Consider the following 16,107-nt stretch of genomic DNA (forward strand, 5'->3'; position numbering starts at 1 on the left):
ATAGCGGTGCTGCCACAGTTGTTATTGATTGCTGTCGTCAAGCAGCACATCCTGAGCCAACAGATTAGCCTGCCTTATTATTCATTTCTCCAGGAGAGAGGCACAATGCTACACATGACCTTTCTCTCTTCCTGTACCCCCCCACACCCCACCGCCCTTCCACCAACACCCCCCACCCCCCTTCCCAACACAACCACCGGAGTGCCCTTGAAACTCAAGCAGCATTCATTAACCCCAATAATGCCAAGGTACTCCGCAATATTCCGGCTAGAGTAACCAAAACCTGTCACCTCAGGATTTATCACCTGTGGGAAGTGTATTCTGCCCGGAGACCATTCCCATGGCAATGCCAATTTTTTTTAGGGCGGCACATTTTTAGCAGCTACCGCGCTGTGTAGGAAGAACCGCACCACGGCCAGACAGAAAGTGCAAAGAGCTCTGTGAGAGGGGAATTCAGTCACAAGACTGTGTGGTGAAAAGTGATGTTTTCAACCGGATCTGCTGCTTGTGAAAGACTTTGGCGGGATTTCGGGACAGAGTGGCACTGCACCCTCCAGGAACCTCAGAGGTACGACAGGGACGGAGGTACGATAAGGGACGGAGGAGGGGGGCTGTGGGAGGAAATTAAACTTCACCTCTGCAAGGGTGTGGTCCGAGCTCTACCCCCAGCCCAGGGAGCGGGTGCCTGTCCCCCACAACTCCCCACAGCACGGGCCGGGAAAACTATATCTCCTCCCAACCCGTTCCCAAAATCCCCCAAAATCCTCAGCTCATAACACCCCCCCCCCCCACCTCCCCACCCCCCCTCCAGTGCCAAACAGTCCGCTTACATTTGATCCATGACGGACGGGGGGTGGGGGGTGGGGGGGGGGGAACCAAATTAAAAAACTGGGTCCGGCTTGATCGGCCTGTAATCTGATTAGCAGCCTACAATCACATTAACCGGGCGCATTGATGTATGCTGCCAGTCTGGGGTCTCCAGTGTAATTTCCGCTCTCTATCACCAGCAGTAGGCCAGAGAGAGGGCTGATTAAGGCCTGCTTATTGGTGCCGTACGAGAGCACCGTCTCTTCCCGACGCCCTGCCGTCTCTTTAATTCCCCGTACGACCGCAGACGGGAATGCGAGGACTGCACCAAAGGGCTTAAGGACCGATGTTATTTGGCGGTAAGGTGACCTCTTTGTGAGTTGCGTCGAGGCGAATCAAACCCCTAGAGGCTGCAATACTCCAGGTCCCCCTTCCCCAGAGACACAGCAGGCTTAAAACCCCTAAGCGATTTGTGTCGACCTGCGTGGTGATCGCAAGGCTGAACGATATCGGGTGACTTCTATACCTGTAATAGATTGGGGTTTGTACTCACCGAATTACTGACTTCAAAAACCATTCATTTCTGCCCCCCTTAAACAATGTCAATGTCAGACTTCCATGACCAACGTGCTTTCGATGTCAAAACGTTTGGTGGTAAAGTCCATGCTGACGGCCGATGGACGTGGGCTCTTCCAGTCTTACCCAGTGTGTGGGCAGAGGATTTGTAGGTCATTATTTGATGTTCCCTTTTTAATCCTGCCAGTGTCTCCTAACACATTCAAACTTCCACCTCAAACTGGTCACTAGCCTCAGCCTGTGTGCTAACAGAGCGAAACAGACTCTCGGGTAGCCGATAGCTGCGTTTAGCTCGCTCATTAGCAGGGAATCTCGCTGAGGATGAAACCATACTGACTTCAGTTCACTATACCATCAGACCAAGTGGCCAATAATGGCCTTTGTTTTTGAAGCTAACTTTCTGGTCATTCATGTTACATCACAGGTATTAAAGTTGATGAGACTAAGCAGCCAACCGCCTCTGGAGCAATGTGTGGTTAAGGACCTTACTCAAGGGCCCAACAGCTGCACAGATCTTACGGTGGCTACAATGGGGGCTGGAACCACTGATATTCTACATCCCAGTCAAGCACCTTGGCCACTAGGCTACCCCCAGCGCACTTCCGTGGTTTCAAGCTTCTCACAAGCTCATGGAAATTCAATGGGTGACGTCACAGACACTTTGTCCATATTTCTTCTAGTCCACGGCTCAGAACGTAAGCTTGCAGCCTGACCCGCGGTCAATAAGCCGACCGCACAAGTGTTAACCGCGATCCGTTTTGCAGAAACACCAAAACGGGCAATGTCATTACAAAGTCAGACATTCGTGCGGTCACCTGCCTTCGGAAGCGCTTCGTCCCCCGACAAGGGAGCCCAACAATCACCATCCTCTCCCTGTTAAATTAAGGTGAATCTTCTCACGACCCCCGTATGCGAAAGACGCAATCGCACAATGAAACGGCACACTTCCGTCCCTTTTCATATGGAAATACAAAGAAAAACAACAAAAAAAACCCCAGAATATTCCACACGTAGAGCAGAAATCGGTTATTATTGACGGATCCCAAGGGGCAGATGTAAGAATTTCAAAGGCGTATCTCATTCTGGGAATGCAGACGCGTGAACAGATAGCGGTGTAACGATAGCAGTATAGATGCTAATAAAGCAAAGAGCACTGCTCCCCTGGAGCACGAGATTACCCCGCCACCTGGGCTTCATTACGCACTTTAATGGCGGTGAAAGCAGGCCTGACTGGTTGGTGTTCATTTGGGCGATACGGCTGTTTCAGAGGGAACAGCGAGTTCCCCACCCTCTCGTGCCCCCCCCCAGTGAAAGAGCCAGAGAGTGTGGGCCAAAAATAGAATCCGCTACAGAGTGCTGAAAATAGACGGGTGCTTTTACAATATCACCCCCCACCCGCGCCCCGCCCCGCCCCGCCCCTGTCCGTGCCCCCCCCCTCCTCCCCCCACGACGACGACGCACTGACAGTTGATAAAGACGCGCAATTCCCAGCATGTAAACCTCTACGTGTGATGCGCCCCACACTGAGGCTATCGCGCTGGCTGCGGCCGGTATCGATCACGGGGGCTAATATTTCACCGCACCCCCCCCCCTGCACCCCGTCGCCAAACAAACTCAAATGAACACCGTGTCCCTGCGGAGCAGAGGCAGTATATCTGCAGGGCGATTGTTATGAAGTGCGTTAGGCAGGGATGTAGAGTACAGTGAACAGGCCTCTCAGACGTGCCGGGGGGGGGGGGGTTTAGCGTACACTGCGGGGCGGGGGGGGGTTTAGCAGGGCGGGGGGGTTTTAGCGTACACTGCGGGGCGGGGGGGGGTTTAGCGGGGGGGGGTTTAGCGTACACTGCGGGGCGGGGGGGGTTTAGCAGGGCGGGGGGGTTTTAGCGTACACTGCGGGGTGGGGGGGGGGTTTAGCGGGGGGGGGTTTACCGTACACTGCGGGGTGGGGGGGGGTTTAGCAGGGCGGGGGGGTTTTAGCGTACACTGCGGGGCGGGGGGGGGTTTAGCGAACAGCGGGGCGGGGGGGGTTTAGCGTACACTGCGGGGTGGGGGGGGTTTAGCGTACACTGCGGGGCGGGGGGGGGTTTAGCGGGGCGGGGGGGGTGTAGCGTACACTGCGGGGCGGGGGGGGGGTTTAGCGTACACTGCGGGGCGGGGGGGGGTTTAGCAGGGCGGGGGGGTTTTAGCGTACACTGCGGGGCGGGGGGGGTTTAGCGAACAGCGGGGCGGGGGGGGTTTAGCGTACACTGCGGGGTGGGGGGGGTTTAGCGTACACTGCGGGGCGGGGGGGGGTTTAGCGGGGCGGGGGGGGGTGTAGCGTACACTGCGGGGCGGGGGGGGGTTTAGCGAACAGCGGGGCGGGGGGGTTTAGCGTACACTGCGGGGTGGGGGGGGGTTTAGCGGGGGGGGTTTAGCGTACACTGCGGGGCGGGGGGGGGGGGTTTAGCGTACACTGCGGGGCGGGGGGGGGTTTAGCGGGGCGGGGGGGGGTTTAGCGAACAGCGGGGCGGGGGGGGTTTAGCGTACACTGCGGGGCGGGGGGGGGTTTAGCGGGGCGGGGGGGGTGTACCGTACACTGCGGGGCGGGGGGGGGGGGGGTTTTAGCGTACACTGCGGGGCGGGGGGGGGTTTAGCGGGGCGGGGGGGGTTTAGCGAACAGCGGGGCGGGGGGGGTTTAGCGAACAGCGGGGCGGGGGGGGTTTAGCGTACACTGCGGGGTGGGGTATGGGAGGGGGGGGGTGACGATCTTATGACGGCCTGAGTGCCCGCTCATCCCTCCTCAGCCGGCGTGTGGGAGCGAGCGCAGCAGATACTGACGCACCGTGGAGACATTCACAGGTCTCTGTTCAATTACTGCACACACACACACACACACACACACACACGCACACACACACACACACACGCAGAAAACCCCCCCCACCCCCCACACACACACACACGCACACACACACACGCAACTTCCTGTTCTTGGTATTACCGCTGCATGGAGGAATGCATCCTCCAGATATTCTCTCTGCCTGTCCTTCTCTCTCTGTCCATCTCTTTCACTCTCTCCTTTTCTTTCTCCCTCTGTCCGTCTCTCTTTCAATCAGTCTGTTTCTCTTTCTCCTTTTCTTTCTCTCTCCCTCTCACTCTCTCAATTCAATTAAATTAAGCTTTACTGGCATGACTACACATCAGCCTAGTATTGCCAAAGCAATTGTTTGCATAAAACGAGAGCAGCAACAGCAACTATAGCAAGGTATGAAAATAATGTTAGGGTGCTTGGACCCCTCAGTAACAGGGGCTTTCATTAAAGCAATAACCAGTAAAAAGTACTCTCTCTCACTTTGCTCACTCTGTTTTTATTTAAGATTATATAAGATTTTATGCTCCTCTGAATTCGGGGAGAGGGAGACAGGGTGACGGGTTCTCCGCGATTAACGGGGATTAGACAATGAAGAATTCACGAGGAGACGCCGCACTCCCCCTGATCCGAGGCGTGACCCTCACCAGTAACTCTGTAATGAGGGGAGTGGTGGGTGAAATGACAGAACAGTGCGGGACGTCACCAAGGAGATGATGGTGGGTTTGCAGCCCGTCGCCTATTTATGATGTCACACAGGACTGGAATCGAGAAAGATAAGAGACATGCTGCCCATTGGACGTTGTGACGTGGAACTAAGGATATCCCCACTTTGTATTTTAAACTTCTATCGCCAAACACGATCCGTATGATAGAGGAGCAACACTCAACCTAGATGATGATGACGATGATATTTGAGAAGGGTGAACATACCGCAATAGGAACACCAGACACACACACAACGCTCTTCTGAATTTTTAAACTTAGGTGATTCCACGAGGGGGGATGTTTACACTCACCATTTGGGTCTTGGATCGGTGGTACGGCTGAATGATGGGCAGGCCCAGGGGCGTGACCCATTCCACCGGGCTGCCGAATTGGGAGATGAGCCTGGCGCTCTCGGTCAGCCAGTCCTATGGCAGGTAAAAAGCCTTTATTTCTCGAGTTATTTCTTTGCATTGCAAGTCTCCTTTATTGCAGAGGAAAAACAAAACTAGACCAGCATGCCCACGCACTACAGCCAACCACGCAAGATGTTACAGTACCTGCATAGACATACATAAAAGCAATAGATAAAAATGAATAAAACATGGAAATAAATCAAACTACCGAAAGAAAGAGGGAGAGAGAGTTAGCTGCACACTTGGGAATTCGCAGAGGAAATGCAGGCTCAGAAAGTAAAAGTATTTTGTTCCAATTACCCGGATTTGCTCATTAGCACAATTCTTCAGCCAGGAGGTAGAACTGCAGTAATTGGTGAGTTTGGCTGGTTGAGTTCAGGGGCGAAAGAAACACATGGCACAACCTTTGCTTTCTGACCCCTACACTGTCCACCACTGGGAATTTGGAACAGAACCGCTCAAGGACAAGGGCGCAGGTTCTGCTGGTACCGCCACAGCAGAACACCCGCACGAGGATGTGGATTCCTCCAGTGACGAAGAATAACTTTGAATTGCGAATCGCACCCTGCGGTAAACCGTTCATTCGCTGGGCTCCGGAACCTGCCGGAACCTGTAATTAAGCCAAACCGGGCGACGACGGATCGATGGAAACATTTTTCCAGAAAAACCTCCAGCTCTGGAGGAGCACCTCCAGGTTTCATGTCCAGGCCATGACTCTGACACAGATTCACCCAAAAAGGGAGCTCTTTCGGAGACCCATAGGTCCCCCCTCCCTGTCCCCACAGTCTGGGGCGAGACAAATTCTGCAAATTCTTCCTCTAGCCGGGCCCAAGCTCGGCCCATTCATCAGGCTGCCTCCCCATCCCTTTTTCCCTCCCCAGGTGGGGGGGGGGGGGGGGGGAGAGGGAAATCGATCATCCTTCTCTCCTCTCCACACACTGCTGTGCGGCTCAGCGTGGATTGACCCATTTAGAAGTTAGAACTTATCCTGCGGAATGGGGGTGGCTGAGGGGGGGGTTCACATTAGTTCAGGCTGTCTGAGCACAGGGCTCCTCGGGGAGATTGTGGGGGTTGCCCTGGCAGTCGGTTGTTGTTATTGCTCTGGCAACGATAGCAGCAACCTACCTGCAGTTTCCTTCACGAAGGCGCAAGCTTTTAACATTCACTCTAAAACCTATGGGTGTGAACCGTCGTAAGTCATGACGGATCCCGAATGAAACGCTAAAATCCAGGCTCCCCCGTCACTGCAATGCTGGCAGGACACAGGGTCTCAAACTCCAGTCCTGAAGGACCCGAAGGAGCAGCCAGGAAACAAAGTGTTCAGACTCCTTTGCCAATCAGTGACTTGCATTGGGGGAACAAGGTAGCTGGGTGTTCAACTGGCAGCTGTAGGGTTGCTGCTTTGAGCCCCTGGTCGGCATATAGGGATGCAGACCAGCACCTGGAGAGATGAAGTTGGGGGAAAAAACCCAAAAAAGATACCTTGCCGTTGGGCCCCAAGCAAGGCCCTTAACCCAAAAAATGCACCAGGGGCTTAACCCCTGTTTTCTCTCTCTCTCTCTCTTTCTCTCTCCCTCTCCTGACTTGCAACTGTTCTCTCTGGCATTTCTCCCAAAAAAAACAAGGACACATTCTCAGTAGATCTACCCCGGTTAAATATATCAATAAGCACTGAAGTCCAGACACACATGGAAAAAGCAGCAGGGCCAACGGCCCTCCAGGATGGCTGTGGTAACACGTTAGCGCATTTGCGCGTTGACACGGGCGCTAATGCTCCGGGGCGTACCTGGATCTCCCTGCTGCCGGTGAACATCTCATTCAAGCTGAGGAACACCTTCTTGACCAGGTAGCTGGAGGCCTCCCACACATGCTCCTGGGGGAGGGAGAAAGCGCACAGCGCGTGAACACAGACCCGGAACTTTATTTCCTTCCTTCCTTCCATCCATCCATCCATCCATCCATCCATCCATCCATCCATCAATCAAACAATCAATCAATCAATCAATCAATTTTAATCTGTATAGCCCTTTTAATAAAGGGCCCTTGTCACAAAGCAGCTTTACAGAGAAACCGGTCCCCGAGAGTCCGCCAAGGGCAACAGTGGAAAGGAAAAACTCCCTGGCTAACAGGAAGAAACCTTGAGCGAATCCTGACTCAGTAGGGGAACCCATCAGCCGCTGGTTGACACCGGGTTCCATGTGACTGAAACCCGCCAATATCGGCGCCAGAGATTTGAATGGAAACAATACCGGTGATGAAAGTGTGGGCGAGACCCAAGAGAAAGAATTAATTTACAAAAAGTTGTCCGTTTACAGCATTTATGGGCAGATTACACAACTATTCCACAGCTGGGTATTTTCCATTTCGTTCAGCATTCTGGGGTCTACACTCAAGCACCAATATCCATCTGTAACATCACAGTTTATCGTTTATAAACGTAGTGTTTGCATATGTACTGTACTCAAACATCATACAGAAGGGCTGCCCAACCCCGTTGCGACAGTTCAGGATCTACAGTCCAGCGGGTTTTAATTTCAAACCTAATTTGGCACGCCTATTTCCACTAATTAGCTCAACGAGATCTAGTTGGCGAATGAGGTGTGCTTTGTTAGGGCTGGAGTGACAACCTGCAGAACGGTTGGGCAGGTCTACTGTACAGTATATGAGAGACTTAGAGAAAACGCAAAAGCAACACGAGAGAAACGCTAATATAAACATATTAGCAAACGCTAATGCAAACAGTAAGGATTTTAAAGGCAAGACGGCCTCCGGTCCCTGACAGACTAATAAAGATAAGCCCGCGAAAGCCCATTAAGACAAACACGCACACGCAATCCCTTCTTGTGAAACACATCAGCATTATCATAACGGAACTGCACCATTATTACAGACATTACAGCGATTAGCATCAGGCCGCATCGCCTCGCCGCATCGCCTCGTCATAATAGCCTGCATCATCGCTTCAGCCATCGATATTCCTGCGATGAGTCTGTCAAGCTGCCCCCCATTGCACTGCTCACAGAGTTCCAGCTGAACTCATTATTAACTTTAATTGGATCAATTTGACTCTTTACTCTGATTGGAGGCTGGTGGCTGTTCAGGGCTACACAGGGCCGCATGTAGCCTCGTGGCTAAGGTACATGAGTGGGACCCGTAAGGTAGGCGATTCAAGCCCAGGTGTAGCCACAATAAGATGGATAACCCCGCATGGATCCAGGGGCGGATTGTCCCCCGCTTAGTCTAATCAACTGCAAGTGGCTTCGGATAAAAGCGTCAGCCAAATAACAAATCATTTATTTATTACTATTCGAGCAGGAGTGAACAGTGGGTTCCTGAGTGCGGGTTAAAATCTGAAAAGCAAGCCAGGTTCAGATTCCAGGTGGGTGGAATACTGACATTAATGAATAAGGGTAAACCCACACATCCTAATTTCTGAGACGATGACATCACCCCCATTCATTTTCATTTTCTATTATTTGCATCCGCAAGGCATGTAGGGACCCCTGGTGACGCAAGGCGAGTTGCTGAAGCGACCCGGGGAACTTAACCAAACAGATTAAAGACCCACGGTGCAAATTACCCCGCCCCCATTTCAAATGTAATTTTCCGAATCCATAGTTCTGTCAAGGAGGGCTTGCGAATTATCGCCGTGTCGGGATTTTCAACGCACACAATCGATACGGGTTTAAGTACGGGGAGCGTCAACAACAGCAACCCGCCCACGGGCGACCCGATTGCGGGACGTGAGGGCGACTCCAGGCGATCTCGTTGGAGGATACGTGAGGACAAGGTTCCTTCAAAGGCCAGTCACTGGGCCCCTGGTGCATTTGAGTCCACTCCCGTGGCTCATTACTTTAAGGGCCTGATTTACAAAGATCTAATGATTGTTTTGCACCAATCACTGGTTGTGTTATTAGTTTTGCACGTGCTAAAAGGTTTTAGTAAGGGTCTTATTAAATCAGCCCCTAAGTCTAGTAGTCATTATACTACAATTATTTAATCAATAACTGTGAAACCCTCATTATCTCCCCATTGCAGAGCTTTTATAGAACAGTAACCGGGTAAAAGATTCACGCACAGTATTTTCCATGGCATCCCAAGGAAATGCATACCAGGAAATAAAAGACAGTCTGGACATTAGGATGAAAAACATTGTGGAGACTGTTTAGAGACGCAATATCCACTTCTATCCCAGAGGGCTGCAGTAGTGCCCGCTGTGTTTTAGGGCTTAATTGCTTCATAATTCAGTCAAGTCACTGGTCGGCTAAAGAGTCCACGCACTGCGTTGCAGAGGTCCGACCGAGCGGGAAAAGCGCAGACACTGCAGGTGAAGACGCGCCATCACACGGACAGGACCTCCGGTCCGGTCGGGCTCACCTGGGGGAAACCCTCGGTTTCCTTCAGCCGCTTCTCGATCTGCAGCCGGCCGCCGTAGCGCGTCACCCCGTACACCACCGTCATCACCGTCTGCTTCAGCACCTTGCGACTGATGTACCCCTCCAGAACCTGGGCAATCTTCACACCGTTCTCCGCGTCGGCAGCGCGGAACTCCTCCACCTGGCGGACAAAACGACAAGCTGCACTCACTCCCAACACCAACACCAATACCCACTCCCAACACCAACACTCACTCACTCCCAACACCAACACCAACACTCACTCCCAACACCAACACTCACTCCCAACACCAACACTCACTCACTCACTCCCAACACCAACACTCACTCACAACACCAACACTCACTCCCAACACCAACACTCACTCACTCACTCCCAACACCAACACCAACACTCACTCCCAACACCAACACTCACTCACTCCCAACACCAACACTCACTCACTCACTCCCAACACCAACACCAACACTCACTCCCAACACCAACACTCACTCACTCCCAACACCAACACTCACTCACTCCCAACACCAACACTCACTCACTCCCAACACCAACACTCACTCACTCACTCACTCCCAACACCAACACCAATACTCACTCACTCACTCACTCACTCACTCCCAACACCAACACTCACTCACTCCCAACACCAATACTCACTCCCAAAACCAACTCTCACTCCCAACACCAACACTCACTCCCAACACCAACACTCACTCACCCCCAACACCAACACTCACTCCCAACACCAACACTCACTCCCAACACCAACACTCACTCCCAACCCAACACTAACACTCACTCCCAACACCAGCACCAACACTCACTCACTCCCAACACCAACACTCAGGGTAGGGTGACCCTACACTCACTGCTTACACTGTCATAACGCTAGCAGGGTAGGGTGATCCAACACTCACTCCCAACCCTGTCAGAGGCCAGTGTGGGGTGAACCTTGTCAGAAGACTAGCAGGTGAGGCAGGGTGACAGGTCGGGTGACCCTGCACGAGGGGTCTATAAGCACGATCCAGATCTATTGATCTTGCCTGGTGATGATGGGAGAGGGTTTTACCCTTTTTGGGATCATTTCCTTTGCTCCAATACACCAGGCAAGTGTAGTCAAATGCAGAAAAGTATTTGGATCCTAAACCACTGCTTTTGAACCCAGGTCTGCTGTCAAATAAACCTAATGTACAGTGATGTAGAGTCACGCATCCCAGCTGCAGCGGAGGGGAGGAGGCAGGGTGGCCATGACGTGGCAGCCCACTGGCGCCCCCTGGTGCACACGCGCTGACCTGCACTGCCACGCCGTTGTACACGTCCTGCGGCTCGTTGCAGGGAGCCAGGTTCACAGAGGTGGCGCCAATCACATCCCGGCCCAGAGCGGCGTAGTGCTGAAGACCGTTACAGGAGCCGTCCTGGGGGAGAGAGGGAGAGAGAGAGAGGGAGGGAGGGAGAGAGGGAGGGAGGGAGGGAGGGAGAGAGGGAGGGAGGGAGGGAGGGAGGGAGAGGGAGGCAGGGAGGGAGGGAGAGAGGGAGAGAGAGAACAGGAGGGAGGGACAGAGAGAGGGAGGGAGGGAGAGAACAGGAGAGAGGAAGGGAGGGAAAGAGAGGGAGGGAGGGAGAGAGAGAGAACAGGAGGGAGGGAGGGAAAGAGGGAGAGAGAACAGGAGGGAGGGAGGGAGGGAGAGAGAGGGAGAGAGAGAACAGGAGGGAGAGAAGGAGAGACAAAGGGAGGGAGAGATAGAGAGCAGGAGTGAGAGAAAGGAGAAAGAAAGGGAGGGGGGGATGGAGAAAAGGGGGAGAAAGAAAGGTGGGTGAGGACAAGAGGTAGAGTGGGAGAGGGAAGGAAACATGAGCAGGGAGAGAGAGAGAAGAGGGAAGGCAGAAGGACGGAGAAAGAGAAAGCGTGAGAGAGAGAAGGGATGACGAGCAGGGAGAGAGAGAAGGCAGAGGAACAGAGAGAGAGAGAAAGAGAAAGAGAGAAACAGTGAGGTGGGTCTGTTGATGAAGACATCGCATATCACTTTCCCCCCCGTGCCCTGGAGCGTATCAACGCACAGTCAGAGACAGGAACACACCGCTCCAGTTAGCCAGCCACCTGACGCTAAACAACATCTGGCCACACGCCGTTAAAAGCGGGGCTTGTGAGAATTAAAAACACTTTTAATTAAGGTGGAAAGGGTAAAAGCCGGCAGCGACGCTGGCCACGGAGCGCAGACACCGGAGACGGGTTAAAACCGGCGAGAGAGTCGCAGCGGGGGTCCTCAGCCGAGCCCGGCTCCTCTTCGAGGACCGCCGCGGGCCCGGCGGATAGAGGCGCGCCGGTTAGCGGACGCGCGGGGCTGTTCCCGACTTCCCTCCGGGGCGACGGGGGGGCAGATGTGAGCCTCTCGCGGCCGGCTGTGCGGATCTGGCGGCGCGCGTTCGGGAGGACGGGGCGAAGCGGAGGAGCGCTTACCTGATGCACGGGGGCGTGGGAGACGTACTGGGCGGGGTCGGGTGACCGCGAGGCTCGGGCGATCTCCATGCAGCACGCCAAGGCCTGCCACGGCTCGTCCGCCTCCATCCACCACTTCCTCCCCTGCGAAGAGCACACGCACACGCGCACACGCACACGCACGCGCACACGCACACGCACACAGACACACGCAATACACACACAGACACACGTAACATCACATTATTAAGAGGTCATTGGAACAACTGCAGAACACAGGCTTGTGTAAAGCCAAGGACGTCGAACATACACGGATGACACACACAAACAAGCACTCGCGCATGCACACAAACACATACACATACCCTGACACACACACACACACACACACACACACGAGCACACACGAGCACACACGAGCACACACGAGCACACGCACATACACACACCCTGACACACAAGCACAAGCACAAGCACGCGCGCGCGCACACACACACACACACACACACAAACATAGACACACACACACACAGATGCATGAACACCCGCACACACACATGCACGCACGCACGCACACACACGCACGCACACACACGCACACACACGCACACACACGCACACACACGCACACACACACACACACACACGCCTTTAATCTCGGCCGTGCTCTGTGCTCTGCTGTGCTCAGTCTACGGACCTGAGCCAGAACGGGCCACGGTCCTGAGCCAGAACGGGCCGCGGCTCGTTAGCGTCCTATGCGCCAGGGAAACGTGTAAAAAGCCCTGACAGGCTAGAAGTGGTAACAGACTCCGCTGAGGAGGCAAGTAGAAAATTAACAGCTATTAAAAATAAACAGTAGAGAACAAACACTGACAGCTGTGATCATCCAGAGCTGGAAATAGGCGCCGGACAATTTGGCGGCGGTATTTTTATCCCTCCTGAAAAAACAGTGCTACATGAGCAAAAAGTACAACTTTTGCTCGTTAACAAGACAGCCTGGTAGACAGAGAGGGCCTGCTAACTATGTGCCTTCTCAACCTTGGCAGACAGCACACAGCAAAAAAGTGTCTTAACAAGAGTTTTAGTTGTATAATGAGACTTAAAATGTTTTAGTTTTTTTTCTCCCAAGTAGAAAATATTAGCTCCTTCTAACTGGATGGTGGAGTCCACGCCACAACTTTAACAACAACGACAGTGACTAACGATATAGGTGTGGATGTTGACATCGTTATGGTTATAGTTATGGTTATAGCTATAGGTGTGGATGCTGACATCATTATGGTTATAGTTATGGTTACAGTTATAGGTGTGGATGCTCACATCGTTATGGTTATAGTTATGGTAAGTTAAAGGTGTCGATGCTGACATCATTATGGTTATAGTTATGGTTATAGCTATAGGTGTGGATGCTGACATCGTTATGGTTATAGTTATGGTTGTAGTTATAGGTGTGGATGTTGACATCGTTATGGTTATGTTATGGTTACAGTTATAGGTGTGGATGCTCACATCGTTATGGTTATGTTATGGTTATAGTTATAGGTGTGGATGCTGACATCATTATGGTTATAGTTATGGTTATAGTTATAGGTGTGGATGCTGACATCATTATGGTTATAGTTATGGTGACAGTTATAGGTGTGGATGCTCACATCATTATGGTTATAGTTATGGTTACAGTTATAGGTGTGGATGCTGACATCGTTATGGTTATGTTATGGTTACAGTTATAGGTGTGGATGCTGACATCGTTATGGTTATAGTTATGGTGACAGTTATAGGTGTGGATGCTCACATCATTATGGTTATAGTTATGGTTACAGTTATAGGTGTGGATGCTGACATCGTTATGGTTATGTTATGGTTACAGTTATAGGTGTGGATGCTGACATCGTTATGGTTATAATTATGGTTACAGTTATAGGTGTGGATGCTCACATCGTTATGGTTATACATTATTGGCATTATTGGTTATAGTTATGGTTACAGTTTTAGGTGTGGATGCTCACATCGTTATGGTTATAGTTATGGTTACAGTTATAGGTGTGGATGCTCACATCGTTATGGTTATAGTTATGGTTACAGTTATAGGTGTGGATGCTCACATCGTTATGGTTATAGTTATGGTTACAGTTATAGGTGTGGATGCTCACATCGTTATGGTTATAGTTATGGTTACAGTTATAGGTGTGGATGGGCCTTAAGAGGAGAGAGAGAGACGGTGGGCCTCACAGTCAGGGGTTGGTCGGCCGAGTCCAGGATGTCCTCCATGACGCTGTTGGCGTACTCCAGACGGCCGGCCAGCGAGCTACGCTTCTTCTTTCCCGTCAGGTTGACCAGGTGAACCTTCAGCCAGTCCAGGCCGTGAGGGCCCAGGGCCTTGCCCTCGGCGAACAGCAGGATGGAGCGGGTCACGTCGCTGCCCAGGTGGTTGAAGTAGGGAGGGCAGGGGTAGGTCCGTCCCCGGAAGTCCATGTTGTGAGGGAACCAGAAGACCTGGTCGCGCACCGCGTTGGCGATGGACAGCTTGTAGAGAGAGTCCATCCTGAGGCTGTGCATCTCCATCGCCTTCCTCCGCGCCAGGACCCCCTGCTGTTTGAGGAGCATGCTCTCCTTCGCCGACGGGGCCGGGGCCCCAGGGACGCTGCGGGGCGGCTGGGGGGCCTCCGAAAGCGGAGGAGGGATGTCCAGCTTCTCGCAGCCCTTGTCGTTGAAGATGGAGATGATGATGTCCAGTAGCGGTTGGTTGACCTTCCAGGCGCAGTTGCCCAGGGAGTTGAGGGAGTCCAGGACGGCGTGGAGGTCGGGCCCCGCGCAGTTCTCCAGGAGGACCTGGTGCTGGCCGGTGTCGCAGGCCGAACGCATCAGCTTGGTGAACGTCAGGAGGTAGGCGCCGAAACGGGGGGAGGTCCAGGGCACGGGCGGGCAAAGCATGGGCATAACATACGCATCGAAGGTTAGCCTGGTCTCCATCGCCTCCAGCAGCAACTGCGTGAAGATGGGGTGTGGCTTGACGAAGCCGATCTGTCACGTGATGTGAATGAAAAAAAAAAAAAAAAAAGGTTATAGGTCATTCTCAACAACCGTTGACATTTTCTCTTTTCAGTGTTAATTTTCCGTAGCACTGGGTTAGGATTCATAGAACAAGTGACGCATACTCGACCCACTGGCTGTGATAGATATCCCTTGTTACATCCCTGCTACATCCGTTCTACCCCTACTTTACACCGGGCCGGCCAGCGGAGGACAGGCTCCTCCTGAGACTGCCTCCCTCCGGCGACTTTACTCTCGCTGCTGCAGCGATTCAGGGGGAGTGCTTCAGGGGGAGTGCTTCAGGGGGCGCGCTTCAGGGGGAGCGCTTCAGGGCGAGCGCTTCAGGGGGACTGCTTCAACCTCAACCAGGGCAGTAAATCACACAGCGAATTGAGGACACAACTTATAACAAACGGGGGGAAAATAGGGGGGTGGGGGTTAGTTCCGATTCTGAAGCTATCCGTCTTATCCAACTGCTCCCCGTCTACCCCGACAGGAAAGCTACGCCATAACTCAGACACACGCGAGACCCCCGCCCGCGGGAAGGCTAATGTAAAGGTGGCGATGTGTGAGGGGGGGGGGGGGGGGGGGGGGGGGTTAGAGCGTGATGACAGACTGCCCCGGTTAAAACCGGACCGTCGCCGCCGGTTACGGGCAACAACTCCGCGCACCGCGGTAATGTTCTCCCGCTCGTTTCCTGGCACAAAAAAAAGGGAAACTTCGCTAAATAGGCCAGTGTCTGCGATTCGCAAAGCGATACATCCCCCAGCACCTGTGAAGCATTAGACTAAAGAAACTGGGCCTGGGTTGGAGCTCTGAGGGAGGACTCCCGGGCGAGCATTGCTGCTGTACCCTGGAGCAGGGCACTTAACCCCAATCACTTT

The 16,107-nt window shown here is 53.0% G+C and overlaps 1 protein-coding gene across 1 annotated transcript in view; it reads right to left on the reverse strand.

The window, feature by feature from the left end:
* The window catches only part of polrmt (polymerase (RNA) mitochondrial (DNA directed)), a 61,576-nt gene that overhangs the window by 18,993 nt on the left and 26,476 nt on the right, over nt 1–16,107 (reverse strand). The window contains 6 exon segments of the mRNA XM_061240479.1: nt 5,251–5,364; nt 7,139–7,225; nt 9,730–9,909; nt 11,046–11,168; nt 12,212–12,334; nt 14,423–15,214. Coding sequence (XP_061096463.1) covers nt 5,251–5,364; nt 7,139–7,225; nt 9,730–9,909; nt 11,046–11,168; nt 12,212–12,334; nt 14,423–15,214 — 1,419 coding nt within the window.

This window comes from Conger conger, chromosome 4, assembly GCF_963514075.1.
Source record: "Conger conger chromosome 4, fConCon1.1, whole genome shotgun sequence".
In the NCBI taxonomy this organism is placed as follows: Eukaryota; Metazoa; Chordata; class Actinopteri; order Anguilliformes; family Congridae; genus Conger; species Conger conger.